General features: G+C 44.6%; 2 protein-coding genes across 2 annotated transcripts in view; one reads left to right on the top strand and one right to left on the bottom strand.

Annotated features, from left to right (window-relative positions):
- Positions 1-10,906, top strand: part of stx8 (syntaxin 8) — a 40,804-nt gene extending 29,898 nt beyond the window's left edge. The window contains exons 7-8 of the mRNA XM_068592536.1: positions 2,055-2,156; positions 10,443-10,906. Coding sequence (XP_068448637.1) covers positions 2,055-2,156; positions 10,443-10,507 — 167 coding nt within the window. The 3' untranslated portion in view covers positions 10,508-10,906. The remainder of the gene's footprint in view (positions 1-2,054; positions 2,157-10,442) is intronic.
- A 1,645-nt stretch (positions 10,907-12,551) lies between these two features.
- ntn1a (netrin 1a) overlaps positions 12,552-19,200 on the bottom strand; it is a 55,429-nt gene continuing 48,780 nt past the window's right edge. The window contains exons 6-7 of the mRNA XM_068592643.1: positions 17,872-17,946; positions 12,552-13,976 (exon numbers count right to left, since the gene is read on the bottom strand). Of these exons, the coding sequence (XP_068448744.1) occupies positions 13,648-13,976; positions 17,872-17,946 (404 nt within the window). The 3' untranslated portion in view covers positions 12,552-13,647. The remainder of the gene's footprint in view (positions 13,977-17,871; positions 17,947-19,200) is intronic.

Consider the following 19,200-nt stretch of genomic DNA (forward strand, 5'->3'; position numbering starts at 1 on the left):
GTCGGAGTGGCACGCGGCACAAATGGTTCCGCGTCGACCCCTTTCCCCGCCCTCCCCCGTACCCCCTTCCCTTCCTCCTCCCTCCCTCCTCCCTGCCAGTAAAGGAAGAGTTTCCTCTCTCCAAATTGTTGCCTGATGCGCCGGGGATGATGCGGGCGTCCCCGGGGACACTGTACATACGGCGCCCTCACGTCTCCCGTCTCCTCGGCCTTGCCCCCTTCATGCTCTGGCCCCTCAATTGTCATGTTTTTTTGTTTTTTTAGTTTCCTTCCTCAAATTATCAGTGCAATTTAATTGTCTGATGTCAGCCCCCCTTCCTCCCAAAACAAAAAGAAAAGACGCAGACTGTCTTGTCAAGCCGTGATTGCTCCTCGGAGGGAAGCGTGTTCTCTCAGCGATCCCTTTGAAAGGCGGAGAGAGCTGAAGACAAGCGCGCTCACAAAGACGAATGCTGCAGACGACCCTGAGCTCTCACCTGCGGGAATTTGGTCACGGTTTGAGAAAAACAACAGAAAAAAGAAGGTTAGATCGCACTGACTCTGTAGTGTTTTTCCATATTGCAGCAGCAATAAAAAGGTAGTTCCCTCCCTGGAAGCTTTAGTCTGTTTAACTTGGCACTGGACTGTGGTTTGAGGATGAGTCTAGCTTCCCATTCCTGTAAAACCTCCATTTATCAGAGGCTCGTACAACTCTGTGACGACCTTGCCTTTCCTTTTTTTGTGTCTTACTTAAAGAAGGATACTGGAGAGGACAAGTCCAGCTCTCCATGTGCACAGGTTTAAGTTAAAACCTCCAATTTGAGTTCTGTTTGAGGCGTATGGGCCGAGTTGTTTTCAAGGTTTTTGCTCATATTGCGCTCATTTCTGCATCATTTTGGGCTCCCACCAGAACATGTTTACATGCTTTTATGTTCATTAAACTCTTCATCTTTCTTTTCATCTCTGCAACCCGGAGGTAAACCGGGAGACATTGCTCTATGACGGGAACTATGTGGGCCCTTTTATGTATTTATTATAGTGTTGTGGCAGTTGGAATATTAATAATAACTTTATTTATTTAGCAACTTGAAAAACACATTTACAAAGTGCTCTACAGAGAAGCAAAGCATAGTCAGACATAACGTTAATACCAGCACACAATGATTACAACAAAACCAAACAAATAACCAAAAATGGAATAGAAAACCAACAAATGAATAAAATAAACAAACAAAAACAGGGGAACAAAAGAACTGTATAAAAGGAAGACATCACTTAAAAGCAATTCTATAAAAATGTGATTTAAGAAGTGATTTAAAAGAGAGACTGATAGCTTTTGCAAACAGGACGAGAAGATGCTCCGTGGGTCAGTCGTGGGTCCCATTTGCAATTTGTGACTGGATTCTGACTCAAAACCCCAAATCAACCCTAAGTCAACATCATCTCTAACCAGTGTCTCATTGTAATGTTTAAATCAAGAATTTGGAAACATTACAGCAGTTTTTGTTGTTGGGCCATGTCAACACTGCGGTTGCCTCTTGACAAATCACACAAGCTTCCATCTGGACGACCTTCAAGTCAGGAACTCCTGCTGAAGAACCCGAGCCACGCACGCACACACACACACACACACACACACACAAAACACACTCGTTCTTTGGACGCCCCGGCATGGTCCCTGAATCCCGGGCCGACGTCTTTAAAGCTCTGGAACAATGAGCGTCTGATTGAATCCAGAAAGGATTCAGGAAGTAGTGCGACAGTTTGAAAGCGCTCACACAGCGGTGCTGATGGCTCCCTCCATCACCACCGCCGCACACGGCTGTGCGTCGGCAGCCTTGGCCTTTTTTGAGGTTATTGACTGTCAAGTTCCTCAGAACCTGTCACTTTTTCATTTTGGGTAATTTCTTTTGTGACGCTAAACATATTGGGAGGTCTTCTGTGGAACGAAAAGAAAGAAAGAAAAAAAAGAAAAACACTATGAAGTCATAGAAATTTCAGATAGCAACATAATACGAAGCCCAAATTGACTTTATTGACCTTCCCTCCTCTCCTTTTTCTCTCTCCGTCTCTCAGAAATCATTGACGACCTCGCGCATCTCGTGGACAAGACGGACGACAGGATCCGTAACGAGACCCGAAGGGTGAAGCTCGTGGAGACGAAGTCCGCCTCCTGTGGTGAGCCGTCCTTTGTTTCCATTTTGCTGCGGAGCATCACGGCCCAAAGCAGACCTGATATCTGATCTGTGTCCTTGAAAACAAATCACAATTAATCTGTTTATTTACATGAACGAGTGCTCGGCTTCAGGTTTCTTCTGTTTTTTTTTCCCTTCCCTTCATGCAGTTCAGAGAGCAGATGTCAGATAGCTTTTACAGAGGACTCTGCCTGGTGTGAGGGCTAAATAATAACACGACTAATATAATTTGACAGCAAAAACCTCTCTTTAAATACACAGTTTTCATCTTTAGCTTTCAGGAACTGAGCAATGTCGGCCTTCGTCTCCAGAAGGAATGGTGCGAGAAAACATGGCGGTGTTGAAAAGCCCTCCGGGCGCAGAGCGTGTGGCTGGTGAACGGCCGCCGGAGGCGATGTAGCCGCACTTCAACTCTTATTTTCTTCAGTTTTTCCGTGCATCACTACAGCAATTGTGTTTATGGCGGTGGGATTTGCGGCCTCCAACTCAATACTGGGCCTGACGCAACTTTTCTTGTCTCAGCTTCAGATTTTGACGATTCCTCGTGAGTGCTCGGCCCTCCCCGTCGCCATTACCTCGGATCTGCTTCACGTGGTTCAACTTTTTGTTTCGTCAAAGACTTAATGCTCGCTAGTAAGGCTTTCTCAGAGGGAAACGGCGGCCATGAGAGGTGTGTCGGCTGGCTGAAGCCAGTGCCCGGAATGCGAGAGCTTCAGTTTGCCTGGAGAAAAAATTCGATGTCAAAAGGGCTGCATTGTTGCGTGCCGGGAGACTGCGGTCGCAGACAGAAGCCGAGCAGGCAGAAGGGAGGTCAGCGATTCGGGATGCCTCGTTCTGTCGGCGTGTCCCCATGGTGCCCGAGCGCCAGTTTGTTTGAAGATCCCAGAGCTCATATTGTGTTAGAATCAAGACTCTTTTCTTTCCGTCTTTCCATTTGTTTATCTTGTTCTTTATTCTTTTTTGCAACCCCAAACTCCCTCCTCCCTCTCCTCCGTTCCAGGCTGAAACATATCTGTGTGTGTGTGTGTGTGTGTGTGTGTGTGTGTGTGTGTGTGTGTGTGTGTGTGTGTGTGTGTGTGTGTGTGTGCGTGTGTCTGAAAATCTGTGGGTGTGCATGTGCGCATCTGCATGTTCATATGCATCGCATATGCATCGTATGTTGCGTACGGTGTATTTTTCGGGAGTGCACTGGAAAGTGTGTGCAACTGTGTTTGCAATACATGTTACTGTGTGTGTGTCTGTGTGTGTGTGTGTGTGTGTGTGTGTGTGTGTGTGTCTTCTCTGTGAATGGAAAATTCCCCCATGGTCTTCTTCACTCTCACCTCAACGCTCTCTTTCTTTTTTCTCTTTTCTCTTCTTCCCCCCATTCCTCTCTGTCATCCCCCTGTTCGTCTCCAGAGTTGTTTGACACTTGTCTTTGTGTCAAGTCGAGAAAGAATTGAAAATACCACATGCCACAAATTGTTTGGAGGGTTCTCTCGCTCCCTCCCTCCCTCTCTCTCTCTCTCTGTCCATGGAAGTGTGTTTATAATTCCTCAGCTCTAAGGCTTTATTTATTTTTCAAACCACCTCTCATCCAAAGCCTGCGTTTGGGTGTTATGTCTCAGCCGAGTCCTTGTAGAGCTAGAAGCGTCTGGCTCTGACAGGCGGCAGCATGCTTAACATAACTGTTGGTGGGACGACCTCGTTGTCAAAGGAGCATCTTTGTTTTGCAGCCCAAAGTTTGCACTCAGAGCTGGAGACGTTTCAAGAAATATGTTCTTCACTTTAGGATTATCAATAGAAATCAGCTGACATTTGCACCCAGTTGGCGGGGGGAGCAGGTTTTGAACGCATCAGAGATCACAAAAAGCAGCTGAAAACTGAGCTCTGGGACGGGTCAGCTCACACATGTTTGCTCGGGCTTGGTTCTTGTGGCATACTGTGCATGACTGGTGCCCATAGTGTTGTGAAACATCCACCGTGTTGAAACATACTGGATTCTTCCACAGCTCGTCTCATGAATGTACTCAAGAGTTGGACTTTGTTTCAACACTTCAGAGCGGTTCCCACGTTGAAACACGTCATTACTGAGGAGGCAGGTTGATTCACTGTGGTACTAAAAAGTTTACATGAAAACGCCGTACCAATTGTACTAATTTAAATACTTATTGTACATTGTATTTTTTATCAAAACTAAAAACAATAAATCAAACACTTTTCTGAGTTCTGTTGTTTTGTTGAACTCAGAAAAGGGATTTGATAACAGAAATACAATTATCTTAAATAAGTCAGTGGAAAAAAAAAGATTGTATTCGTGCTGAGACTCTAATATGAACTGGCAGTTGGAGTGAAGACAATGGCCGTCCTTAAATACCTTCTTTTTTAGCGCTGGTCCAACGCCGTCACTTAAACGAGCTAAGTCTGATTCACAGAGTCATTACCACTTGTTTTAGATGACGTTGGTGGGAATTGAGGAGTGAAGGCTATGAGTTTGAGCTTGGATTAGTGTGGCAGATTAGTCCACGGGACCAAAGGCTCTCTTGCAGAGTGGTGTGTGTCGCCCTCCCCCAACCCCCTCCACACACACACCGGTGCCTCGGACCCTCTTCTCAACACAGCTAATCCACAGTGTGCTGAGGGCCACTTCTGTAGTGCCGAGGTCCCCGCAGGTGGCTCGCATGTCAAGCAGGTCTGCACTGTTTGGACCAGAGGGGATGTGCCTGAGGAGACTGTGGCTGAGGGAAGCCGCTTGACAGCGATGGAAGAAGAGCGTGTCTGTAGTTGTCAAGGAAACAGTCATTTTGCTTTAATCAGCTCCATCTTTGTTTCCAGCTCTTGTTCCTCCCATTGTCCCAACATGGGAAACTGTTGGAAACCAGAAAATGGCGATTGAATATGTTTCACATGGTTGATTGGAGGATTACTTTTTATTGTTTTATTTAAATTGTATTTCATTTTGCACCCTTTAGAAAATACAAATATAATAACAATACCATCAGATTGCTGGAAGAGGCAGAACGCCCACTGGGATCGTTTGAAGTCTCCACCTATATAATATCAGAATCAGAATATGTTTTATTGCCACGTAAGTTATCACAAACGAGGAATTTGTCTTGGCGGAGGGTGCATCATAAAACACAACAACAACAACAACAACAACAACAAGGAACATTTAACTGTACAGGTGAAAGTATATATATATATATATATATATATATATATATATATATATATATATATATATATATATATTAAAAAATATATATTACAATTTCCCAATATTATAAAGAACATCACATTAATATGCTTAAGATATGACATAGTAGTATTGTTGACAAGATATTTTTTACATATATATGATCTATCATACCAAAGATATTGCGTGGGCTTGTGTTTCTATCATAAACCCTAAAACAAGCAATACATAGACAGTAAAGCAATTACAAATCGGCAATTAAATGTATTTTAAACATCTTTTCAAACATTTTGTAGAGGAACAGTTTTTTGTTAAGTGAGTTTATAATCCGGTTCCCCTAAATCTTGTTGAATATTAACGCCTCGTAAGTATTTTAGGAGGATGAAGATATGAAGATTGACGAGTGAACCTGTGAATTTGCTTTTTAAATCTTGAAATGTTCAGGAATATTCCCTTCACCGCAAAGTATCTTATAAATACAAACACAAGTTTGAGAAATGTTGATATAAATAGTAAGAAACTGAGCGTTCTGAACTAGAGGAGCAGATGAGACGTGTGACTCCTGCTCATGAGATGTTTCTTAGCGAGAGGGAGGTCAAAGTAAACCTCCCTCTGGACATCTCATTACTATATTTAATATAACAGTGAAGCAAACCGCATGGCTGCAAGATAATATTCTAAAACTAAAATTATATGAACGTTATCAAAGTAGACTCTTAAGCGATGTCGGCGTTGCGGGATGTATTAACAGCAGATATGTGACTTTTTAAGCGTGATCTCAAAAGCTGAACTCCTTATAAATCAATCTGCGTTTATATAATTTGTATATTTAAAGCTTGATATTGTCGCTGATTAAAAGCCAAAAAGCTGTTCTCAATTAAGAAGTGTGTGACAGCGGATCCCAGAGTAATAATCCCAGATGTTCACATCTGGAAGTGGTGTTTCTACCATTGTTCATCCTAACATGTGGTCCGTTTTGCAGTTTAAAGATACGCATTGATCCAAAAGCATCAACATCAGAAGCATTAAAATTCTGTTGAAAACTTCAGCCGCTGGAATTTAATTTCCTCTCATGGAAATCACATCCTGATGATGCAAGTTGACAATCTACAAAAAAAAAAGGCCTAATTAACGAGTTCTCTGTCAGTCCGGCTACCTTCATATTCCCTTTGCTGTGCTCGTAAAAAAGGTTGAAGTCATCTACAGGTGTGATGAAGCCCTCTAGATCCCGTGAGGTCGGACTAATTCTCACAGCGTTGCATCATAAAATCCATGTTTCATGGATGTGTATCTAACACTTGAAGTCAAGTTTTTGTCCTCCTCTATTGTGCGGCGGGAGAAATGATGAGCAACACCCTGACCCTGTTAACACAAACGACTCTCCTAAAGGTCACCCTCGGCCTTTTGTGGCCCAAATAGATCTTTGAGCCATAAGCAGGGAGCGTTCGGGGGAGCTCTCGCCAATTATTATTCCTCTCTGCCGTTGGTCCCACCGAGGGCGTCTGAAAAATCGTTCGAGATGGGTATGAACCCAGACTCTGGGGGGGAGAGGGGCCTCCCGACACTCCTGGGTGGTCAGTCTATCAGCAGACAGCGACTATCTCCCTCAGCATCAGCGTCACACCAGAGCCCAAATCTATTTGGCAAGCAAACGCCATTATTGTCATGAGTCTCCGGAGGCCTCCCCCGGGGGTCAGGAGCAGCTTGTTTAGTCGCCGGGGCAGACGGGGCTGGACCGAGGGGAGCGGGAGGGCGAGGGTCAGCGCGGGGTGTCTCAGCGTGGCTTCATGACTGACTGTTGTGTGACATGAGGAGGGTGTGAGAGCCTCGGCGTGTAACACACGCACATTATGCGTGTGTTACGCGGCCTTTATTGCTATTGTTGCTGCGGCGGCGTCAAACGGAGTCACACAGATGTTGGGCCCGGCTGAATGAAATTCTGATTTCTGAATCTCACACGGACAAACAACGATAATTGCTGTGTGAGTGAGTGAGTGTGTGTGTGTGTGGGGGCGTGTGTGTATATTTGCTTTAAGCACGAGGCTTTTAAAAAGCCATCGGCGAGTGCGTGTTTCTCACTTTGCCGTTTTATACTTTACGCTCACATGTGCAAGTTATCAGGAGGAGTTATCCCGTCTGGACCGGTGATAACTTCTGACACACACGCCCCGCGGAGCTCCAGGCGGACACCTCCCCCGCCCCTCGGGCGCGAGGTGGGAACGCACAAAGAATGATCTCCGCAGAGAGAAAGAGTCGATCCGCCATAAATACCTAAAGGAGACAAAGGAATGGCACAATGAGTCAAAGACATCTGGACCCCTTGCAGCCACAACCCCGGCTTGCTGGCGAAGAAACCAGCGTCGGCCTTGCATGTCATCAGACCGCCACACCGCCGCCACTACCACCACCACCGCCGCCACCACCACCACCGCGAGCAATTAGTTCAGCATGGCTTATATCTCGGCCCGTCTCTCTTTCCCTGTGGGAATGACGACCAATTAGCCCGCGCAGGGGAGGAGAGCCAAAGAATGAGAGAAATGTAAACCCAAAGTGAAAGGCTGGAGGGGGGGGAACACCAGCTCAGTAACAATGGACGGGTTGAGTTCGAGAAGAAGGGGACCGGCGGGCGGAGCAGCCGGAGAAGCAGTTGTTTGAAATCTTCACTGCCGTCGCACTCTGGATGGAACCAATGGGGCTGGAGGAGGGAGAAGAGAGCGAGACCGCGCCCTCAGAGAAAGTTCCCCACATCGTGTGTGTGTGTGTGTGTGTGTGTGTGTGTGTGTGTGGTATAGATGAAAGAATACATGTAATATGCTCCACTGAGTGAGAGACCACATCCTAAACGACGTTCACGTGTTTACGAAGCGCACGATGGAAGCCGCCCGCCGTCACTTCTCTTTTTTTATTTCCCCGAGAAAACTTCTATCAGAGTTTAATATGTTGGACCGAGCCCGCGCTGTAAATGCCGCGCTATCGTCACCGTGACAGATGTTACCAAACGAGGTTTTAGGGTTTTGGTTTCCATAGCTACTTCTGTTTTTAAGATTCCGTAAGAGCCCGACCGATATTGGATTTTCTTTTTTTAGAGATTGATATGTGAGAGTTGAAAATAATCTGGTAACAATATATTCACTGATATTGATTTCCCTTAAAGGGGAAAAACATTTTTGAAACAGATAAAAAAGACAAACGCACTGAGTCAGCATGTTCAGTATATATTAAAGGACCAGCGCTTTATCGGTTATCTTTACTTCACTAAATTGGTAAGTTTATTTACCATAAAATATGTTCTCAATAGATGTTACTCTCTATTTTTATATATATATATATATATATGTATATAAATATATATATATATATATATATATATATATATATATATATATATATATATATATATATATATATATATAAACAATTACAGGTGGAATGTCCATTCTCATTCCATTATATATATATATATATATATATATATATATATATATATATATATATATATATATATTGGCAAGCAAACGCCATTATTGGCATATATATATATATATATATATATATATATATATATATATATATATGTATATATATATACATATATATATATATATATATATATATATATATATATATATATATATATATATATATATATATATATGTATATATAATGGAATGAGAATGGACATTCCACCTGTAATTGTTTTTTTTTTTTACAACAAAGGTTTTTTTTTATTTCTTTGGGTGGTGGCTATCATAAAAAGTGTAATATTTTCAGGTCCTGGGGGTAAAGTGCTGCTTTGATGAAGTGTGAGTGAGCGTTTGCACATTTCTTCTCTGCTTCCATGGTATCAGTGAAAAACAATGATTATCCTCTCCGGGCGGAATCAGAAACATATGCCTATCACAGTGTGCAATCTGTGGCAATAAAGGTTTTTTTTTTCTTCTCGTGGCTGTTGAACGCATGAAAAACTGCATTAAGTCATCAGGAGAAGAATGGCGACACGCTGCGAGGGCATAAGCACTTGGGACTTGCGTTAGATCAAGGATGTTGGAAATGAGTGGTGAGGTATGTCGACCTCTACCTCTTCCAAGTGTATTCCTTTGAGTCTGCTGCATTTTCCTCCTCTTCTTCCTCCTCCTCTTCCTCCTCGTCTCTGAGATCTTTCTCACGTCATGTTTGGAGTTCCTCAGCTGCTTCACTGTTTGAATTCTCAACAAGTTAGAGCGGATTTGTTGGAAACCGCAAAGGTTTTCTCCCAAAGGGGTACAGTGAGGTAAATATGGGATCAAATACTTTTGTTTGAGTGGTGACCTCGTTTAAATAGTCGGAATTGTTTGTTTCAAATGGTGAGTTATGTTTTCTTTAACAGCTGGGCACTGCACTTTTTTTTAGCAAATGAGACTCAAACATCAGTAGGTAGTGTACATTTGTACATAATACACATTTGGTGCTCCAATGTATATTCTGAGGACCCACTTTTAAAAAATAACTAACATCTAATCTATGAATGGACATCCAGACCAATTTTTTATTGCCATTTCCACATCCCCTCATATTATCTTAAAAAGGTGAAGCAGCCCTTTAGAAGGGATATACGTTTAATAAATGCCAGCTTTTAGGCACGTGTCATTAAAAACATGTAAATCTGAAATCATCTGTAAAGGAGACTAATTTCATGCGTTGACATGGAATCAACAGGCTTTCTGGTACTTCTTTCGTTAAATGAAAAAAAAGACAATGGAAGAAATTCCGCAAACTTTAGATGGCGACCCAAGTAAAATCCCCCTGCGGCCCTCCTGTGGGTCCCGCCCCCCGTCTTTATGAGCGCCCGCTCTGGTGCGCATCCCCATGGGAGAACAGTGGCCACGTCCATCGTGTTGAATGAACCTGTCACCCATTGTGCACAAAGTGTGACACATTGACAACAATGTGGGTCTGTTGCACCGCAGAGTGAGCCGTACCGGGCTTTGGATGCGTTTACTTTGTTCGCGGGATCAATTCATTGTTGTTTTGTGTTTTGTTTTTTTTTAAAAACTGGTTCTGCCTTTGTCGTCTGATGGCCCTTTTTTTTTCCTCTCCTGTTCCTCCTCCAGGGATGATGGTGGTGATCGTGCTGCTCCTCATAGCCATCGTCGTGATCGCCTCGTGGCCCGTGTAGCTGGCATCACGCACAGCTGCATCAACACAGCCTCTCACCCGACTCGTATGGAGACGAGGGCCCGACAAGCCAACGTGAAATGAAGACTTTTTGTTTCTTTTAGGGTTATATTTGCTTGTTCTATACAGCAGTTGTTAACATGTCTCACTAAACTCGCAGTGTATCAAACGGTTACATTTGAAAACTTGTTTCTCTCCCGGGTGGCGTGTGATCGTCGCCCCGGCAGCGGGACGTCCCGCAGCCTCTCTCTGCACCGCCGGCTCACGCTCCCAATGCGTTGCCGTAGCAGCTGCAATGTTATCGCTCGTCTCTGGATTTTATAACGTTCGACTCGGCTGTTTTTCCTTCCTTGTAAATCAACTCTCCTTGTAATTTCTAATAAATGACAATTCCAGTTAACGGCCCCCGGATTCCTGTCTGTCTGCGTTGGAGCTCTGGGCTCGCCCCCCCCCACCCAGAGGATCGCCGTGGTTTTTGTCACATGATATTTAGAGAAACACACTCGTACCACACTGCCCATGTTTCCATTACAGAAATCTGCACACTATTTTGTCTTCTGTTCTGTAGTGTTGTGAACAAAGCAGCCAGTAAGCGGAGAAAAGTCGACTGCGTGCCTTTTGGGGTGACTCAACGACTTCAGGAATAAAACGTAATCACTCAACTCGACAGCACGTGGTTTTTCAATGTAACAAGAGTTTATTTCAACTGAAAATCTGAATGTAGTTCTACCAGGTTGGTGTGTTCAGTAGTTATTATTTCCTTCTTTAGTGGCAACGATCTAAACAACCACAAACAAGTACAAAAAAAAAAAGTTGAAAAAGACAATAAAATCCACAATGTCTTGTGTCATTAAATATATTCATATATAATAACCATAATATATTAGTACGCATTGTAAAACATTGCAAAAAATAGAAAGAAAGTCTTGGCAATGGTGACAACTAAACAACATTTACAATTTCATAGTATGAACACAAAGCGGTGCTTTGACAGGTGTGTGTGTGTGTGTGTGTGTGTGTGTGTGTGTGTGTGTGTGTGTGTGTGTGTGTGTGTGTGTGTGTGTGTGTGTGTGTGTGTGTGTGTGTGTGTGTGTGTGTGTGTGTGAAGCGTTTCATCAGGAAGCTTGTCAGAACCATCGCCCCGGGAGACGGATGTAAAATGTACAGCATGAGGCCGCAGAGAGGCGGGATTACAGGTTATTACAATGTGCAGAACAGAGACACAGACACACACATGGAGGGTTACGTTGTCGGGTTAACAATGGAGCGGCGGGAACATGTAAAAACACCGTGTGTGTGTGCGAGTGTGTTGTCGTCGGTACAATCCCAATCAGCTGATTGATTGTACATTTAAAAAAACAAAAACAACTCTATCAAACCTTTCATGTAAATACTGAGACGTACGTCAGCAACAATCTGTTCATTGAGTGTTACAGTTGAGCCCAGGTGACTTTGATTTCTTGTGGTTTTTAAAAGCCTTCCAGGAGGCATTGAAGTCAATTCCAAAAAAACAATTCCTGAACAAGTGAGATCTTGGAATCAGAAACTGTTAGCGTCTTAAACAGAGGACGTAAAAATCCAGGGGATTAAAACCACCTGTCTTGAAATGATCTCAAACAGTTACTTTGGAACAGATTAAAAGGTGCGAAATGTGATTTTGTGACCCAACAAATACTTTGGGCAACTTGAAAGACGTTGCTCAAGGTGTTTTTGGACGAATGGACTAAAAGCAACTCTAGTTTATGATACGTCAAACACACCTGAGTGTGTGTTTTTTTTGTGTTGTTTCTTACCACGCATTCCCTCAGAGAGATCCGAGCCGGACTGCGCACAAACAAACGAGCGATGTGGCTGGAAATGAAGCAGCGTGGAGCGATTGCAACTCCCTCGTTCCTCCCCGCGCTCGTGTGGAAGTGAAGAGAATGTGAAGCGGCGGGCCGATGGGAGGCCGCGGCTTCTGACTGGACGCGCGGTGAATGTACAGTCGTGCATTGTGTTTGCAAAAGAGAGCGTTGGACAGCAATCCATTCCACGATCCAGAATTTTTCATCTTTTTTTCTTTTTTCAAGGTGTAGTTTGCACTGAAGTGTTTTTATGGATGGATGTACGGTAAGGACACTGCTTTCCTGTCTTTATGCCCTTCCTCATCGCAATTTACTGTGCATCCATTGAGTTTAATCGGATATTTTACCAGTATAATCTGACGACATGCAGTACTTTTATCAGCACGACTATAATGTTGCATCCACTTTGTCACAAAACGCATGTAATGAGTTCAAACTAATCACAAGAAAAGTATCTTTAAACCGAGACTGACTCCTGCTTTATGTGAAGGCGCCAAGTTATTGAATTGAACATTAATGTCTAATGGTCTGGGATGCATTCACATGCAGGTTTGTACAAATACTGAACCATGAACATGTAGCCAGGAGGGGAGAACTGTGTTCTATAGCTTGTTCCTCTTCGGTCACGTGGGGCTCTAATGTTTTAATGCATTTCTGTGGCTTGCAAACAATTTTTTTTTAATTTTATGGCACAATTCTGAACAGAGGAAATAGTATCACCCCTCCATCATTTCCGTGAAGACTTTTGATGAAACAAGCTCGCCTCCTCGCCAAGAATACAACAAGCGAACCATGCAGAGGAAACACGTCGCAGTGGTAATGAAGTGGCGTTTTTTTTTGTTTTTTTTTTGCTTTTTCTTTTTTGTGTCATTTTTGCACCAGCAGGGAATGTCCATCAAATTTAAACATAAAATATAATGATTTCGTACTCAGATAAAAAATAAAAAAGGGAAAACAAACACAAATAACTTGCTGGTAATAGGTGCAAATTCGGGCAAATCCACAAGAGAGGCAAATCTCAAAGTAAAAAAACCATCAAAACCAAATCTGCGACGTGAGCTCCTTCAACAAAAGTTCACTAGAAAAGAAACAAAACATCCTAAATTATTCTCTTCATGCTTCTACACGAGAAAAAAAAAAGCAGCGACATAAACAGTCTTTTGTCTGTCCGTGGTCCTCTGTCTGCCTCTCTTTTTATTTTTTTTTACTTTTATTTATCTTTTTTAATCACCCGCTCAGCTTTCCTCTTGAATTCCTCTCCGGCATCTTCTCCATCTTTCTTTTCTGTTTCCTCCGCCTATGGCTTCTTGCACTTGCCTTTCTTCTCGCGCTGCTGGAACTTCCTGAGCCGGCGCGCCCACGTGTCTCGCCACTGGATAACCAGGCTGCCTTTGTCCGCCACCACGCCGCTCTGGCCGGGGGAGTCCTCGTCGTTCCCCAGCAGCAGGTACTTCTTCCCGGGCTTGATCTTGGGACACTTGCAGGCCACGTCCTTGGCGCGGACCCACAGGAACTGGTCGCCGCGGCGGATGCGGCTCTCGCCCTGCTTGTAGACGGAGATGATGTTGACGGTGAACTTCCACCACTCGCCGGCCTTGTCCGCCTTCAGGATGTGCACCTGGACCGCTGCACAGTGAGGGAGGGGGAAAGAGATGACACGTTACGCAAATATACAAAGGAGAAAATAACCCAGCTGCTTTACGAAAATCTCAAAATATGGCGTGTCCGATTGAGCGAGCCAAGCTGTCATTTCAGCGTGTCAGAGACATATTTAATCAACATTAAAGTAAATATATTCATTAAGATTTGCGGCAAAATCAACTTGGATGGGGGCGCCCCTACAAGTTGGATGTTTTTTTTTAAAACAGCAATTTCATTGTGAAACACAAAATATAGATTTCAGAATTTAGAATTAACATATTTTGTTCGTCGTAATTTTTTAACATCTAGTTAATATGAGCTGATCAAAACATCGACAGCTGGCGACTAACAAAGTGAGAAATCAGAGAAGTGCTAAACACAGATAAACCTTTGTACTGTAAACCCCAATAATAATGTATGTTATGAATACCGTCTGGTCTATGGTGTGGTCTATGGTCTGGTCTATGGTCTAGGTCTATGGTCTGGTCTATGGTGTGGTCTATGGTCTGGTCTATGGTGTAGTCTATGGTGTGGTCTATGGTGTGGTCTATGGTCTGGTCTATGGTCTGGTCTATGGTGTAGTCTATAGTGTGGTCTATGGTGTGGTATATGGTCTGGTCTATGGTGTGGTCTATGGTGTAGTCTATAGTGTGGTCTATGGTGTGGTCTATGGTGAAGTCTATGGTGTGGTCTATGGTCTGGTCTATGGTGTGGTCTATGGTGTGGTCTATGGTCTGGTCTTTACAGCCCCACGTGCTTTATGTCCATTACTAGTGCCAGAGCAGTGTGATTTGTAATGTGATTAGGAGGCATGGTAGGGCTATTAGAGACGTGAGCCGGAAAGACACTCGTATGGCCCTCGGAGAGAGGGAGGGGAACCCAACCCGGCAAGTATCAATATGTATTACATTGACCAGAGCTCTATTAACTTCCATTATACTTCTCCCGCACTCATGGGACAGCTTTTGAAATGTGTTACAGAGACACTGGTTTCCCTTTCCGTGTCGAGCTGATGGAGCTGAACAACACGGCGGTATTGAGAGATATAAACTGCACGTGTTGGATCAGCGCCTCGGGAGCACCGACTGGATAAGACGTGGTCGCCGTGGCGTCGTGGACTGCTGTTCTGAAGCCTCAAGTTTGACATTTTGGCGTTCACCATCTTGTTTTTTGGACGTTGTCATTTTGGCTGTTAGCAGAACGCTGAATGAAACATTTCCAGAAATGACACGATTAACTTTCATGGAGTAAAAACCCACTGAAAGGGTTAAAGTTGTTGGACAAAGCGACTTGTCAATCACAAGGGAGCCCCGCCCTATTTTACTCTAAATGGCACTATAATTTACTAAATGAACGTCATGCTGTGACAGACTTCTAGACAATCAGACTTGGGGAAAAGGAAACACATCAGATTCTAGACCATTAATATGTTGTAATTTGTGTAAAGGACAGTTCAAAATACTACACTACCCATGAGCCATTTTAGCTTTTCTTAACGGCCAAATCTTTGAGGACCAGCATCCCCCCCCCACCCCCCCTCCTCCAAAAATGCACCATGGGACATTCTGCTCACAAGCTTTTTTTGGAATCGAAAAACCAAATATTTTCTAACATAGTTGAGGGGGCCTCAGGGGCCACACTGAACAACATGCCCCCCCATGTAGTTCAGTGTGGCCCCTGAGGCCCCGTGTCAACGGAGACTGGTCTGCTGCGACCCGCCGGTGAACCCCGGCACCACCTCGCCCGTACCGGCTGCTCCCTCTGTTTGTGTCCAGTCAACAATCACAGCACGCTGAAACTGTCCTCCCCGTGATTTTTCGCCAGACATGTCCGCCCCCTGCCGCTCCCCCGCTCCGCTCCCTCCTGCGAATCTTCATGTGCGGCTGCATGTGTCGACCGCAGAAGCTTGTGGCGGCGTTTCCCTCCGCAGCGTGGAGCCCCGCTCCCCTGCTGATCTTTTCAAAAGGACCCAAAGCGGCGGCTCTCCCTCAGCTTCTGCTGTAGATTCACATTGTGTTTGACTTGAGCTGAGCTCGCGTGGGGTAAATACTGTACAGGGGACCCCGTTATGGTCTGCTGCCAAGCTCTGAGTCTGCTGCCGCGAGCTAGGGACATATACATCAAGCGTTGTAATGATTCTCATGTACAGAGCGCCTTTGTAGGATGGTTTAATAATAACCTGATTTTACAAAAATAATCTTTAAAAACCTGCAGCTTATTTGGAGAACCTAATTATCTTTTGCTCTTTTCTATATGAATACGTAAAACATATATTCTGCGTCTTCACTCATAAATGTTGCACAAAAGGAACTTCTGATTGTATTCTGAGTGTTATTATCTCATCAGCACCAGCAGATGCGCGACTCTTCACACACGACACACGCCAAACCAGTTGGGGAGCTCTCCTGGCTTCGGCAACGTGATGCTGTGCATGCTGCCCGCCGTTACCACTCCAGTGTTAAGTAAATAGTAGACAGATACAAATAATTAGTCGTCTCTAACTTCACGATTTAAACTACAAACCTGATATTGAAAAGGCTGGCGGCTTCGCTTGTTGGGCCAACCAGCGTAAAGCAAACCGCCGTGCAGCTGACCCACATATGACGCTTTACGGAAAAGAGCACATTTTTCATGCGTTTTCCATACGGTCTTTTCAAAATGAACTTCTGTCTTAATGGGGGACTCAGTGAGGTTCAGGCCACAGACCTTCTCAGTTGGGTTGAGACATAGATTGACGTTTGGGTTGGTATAAGTCACGTGACAAAAACACGCTGGCTTCTCGTTCCACACGGGGAACGGACAGCGGCCTCCTGGCTGAGAGGTGCCATCCGCCTCCTGCACACTATGTCTTGATTCTTCCTCTTTCACGAGTACGTGGATAGCCTACGAAGAAGGTTTTGTGGGATATCTATTATTTTTCGTAGGTATTGCTGGTGGAGGCCGGCCTGAGCGGACACGTTCGTGGATGAACGGACGCATGCTTCGAAGGCGAGGCGAGCTCTTCTCACGACACTTTAGCGGGCGAGGTAGGCACTGGTGGAAGAGGAGGTGTCTATAAGCTGCCCCCCACCCCCCTTCACCCCTTAACTCCTCCAAATCCCTGCGGAACAAAGCCCCCCGGGGCCCTGTCTGTCAAACTGTCGAGGTATGCCGCAGGATGCCGTTGCTTGCTTGACCGGTTCAGCGGGCTGACTTCAATCGAGGGAGGGGACGGAGGGAGAGGGGGGGGAAAGGGGCAAGAGGGGAAGAGGTCATACGTCTTATCCACACCTTGAATGGCGTGGCGGACGGGCGGCCACAGGAATGCAGCGGGAATGGCGTCGGCCGCGGGGGGAAGTGGGCTGCCTTAATGAGGATCTCTGGGAGAGAAGCGCCCACTGTCCGTCACACTGTCTTTGCTTTATCCGCTCGGGTCTCAAATGCCCGCTCGGAGACGACCCCCCCCCCCCCCCGCCACACACACACCTCTGCCTTATTCTTCACCCTGCCCTTTCTCTCTGTCTGTTTCTCCTACGCTTCTCTCTTCCTCCTTGAAGATCTGCTGCCGTCCGTTTGATCCTTTGTCTCTGTGCTCAGAGAGCTGGAGTAAGCCATCAGTGCAAAGGCCTCCCCTGTAAACTCCAGCAGCTCCTCAGCAACGTGCTGGACTGGGATGTCTGGGATGGGAGGTGTTCTGGGCCCGGCGCATCTCCCAAACAGAGCCTGACACTATTTGTTCCTGCAGAATAAGAACCTTTTTTTTTCTTTTTTTCTTTTTCTGGAACCAGGGCCAGGCCAGTGAAAAAGGAAACGCTGTGTTTCTTCCATCAGACCACCTGTTTTAAAGCTTTCCTGTAGAAGTGAACGTCGAGCCAAGCCATGAAATACTCTGTTGATTTACCGTAATCTTTCTTGCAGTACTTCTTCATGTTGATCTTCAGCTTGCCCTTTGACGCTTTGCAGTAAGAGTCACAGTCTGCAGGAACAAGAAGGGAGAAAATACGGTGAGGAAACAAACATTTTATTCAGTAATGGAGGAAAAGACTTTTGTGAATATATTAGGAATTCATCGCTACGGGGAGAAAGTACAAACTAATCTCACAAGAAGCAATTTTAGAACATAGGGGGCAAAGAAAATGTGAGCCTACAAAGTCACAACATTAACATAATTTTCATAGAAATATATAAAATTATCAAATCCATTTTGGTCAAAAGTAAATGGATGAAAACAAAATGAAATGTCTATTTCAAATTAAGAAATTGGATTGAAAAAAAAAATGTCTCAAACACTTTAAACCACGTAAAAATGGAATAACAATAAATCATTTATACTTAGTTACTCAATTAATTATCAATAATAATACTTTAATTTAACTTTTTTCTTTATAATACTATTTTTGATATTTAAAATCAATCAATAAAATTCATTTAAAAACAACTATTTTACATGTGTAAAGATATAAAATGCAAACTCATAAAAGATGAGCTGGGAGTTTAATTAGCACTTATCCATTATTATCTTTTTAATGTCCACTAGATTGAAATGTTTTCCTCAGTCGGACCTACATTTACAGGTATACTTTACACAGCTGCCTTTAGTCTAATTTCAGTTCATTCATGCATTTTTGGTTGTGGACCAGAAGGCCGTCTGAGTAGAGAAAGAAAGAAGACAAAAATAACCGAGCCCTTCCTGCCTTCTGGGAACAAAGAGAACGTACGGTTCCCCTGAAACCACTTCAGAGAACAACAACTGTGTTGTCTGACGGGACTGCAGTGTCGATGCCATGGCTGGAATCATGAAGGGTATGTGTGTGTGTGTGTGTGTGTGTGTGTGTTTGGTTTGTGGTGGAGGATTTAACCTTCTCACCAACCTCCATGTGGTATGGCGAGCACCACTGAACGCTGGTGCTGCCAGCAGCGGTGAAGAGAACTCACTGCTGCCAGCCGCCCGCTCGCTCGCTCGCTCCCGTCAGACTGCGGGAAGGAAGGAGTCCGGCCCGGAGGAGGCCTTTAAGCATCCCCTCCACCACCACCTCCCTCCCTCCAAAAGCTCACCTCGCTTGTCACCTCAGTTCCCGACCTCCCGAAAAAAAACAAAAAAAAACCTGGGATCACATCAAGGCCTCAACGAGGACCACGTCAAGGTTTTGCATTTATTGCAGTGGGGGGGGTTGGGGGAGATGGAGGGGGGGGGGGGGGGGGCGAGGGCTGGCAGCTATTTGAGGGTGTA

The sequence above is a fragment of the Clinocottus analis genome, unplaced genomic scaffold (assembly GCF_023055335.1).
Source record: "Clinocottus analis isolate CAN_PGR_092001 unplaced genomic scaffold, fCliAna1.0.p SCAF_27, whole genome shotgun sequence".
Classification (NCBI taxonomy): Eukaryota; Metazoa; Chordata; class Actinopteri; order Perciformes; family Cottidae; genus Clinocottus; species Clinocottus analis.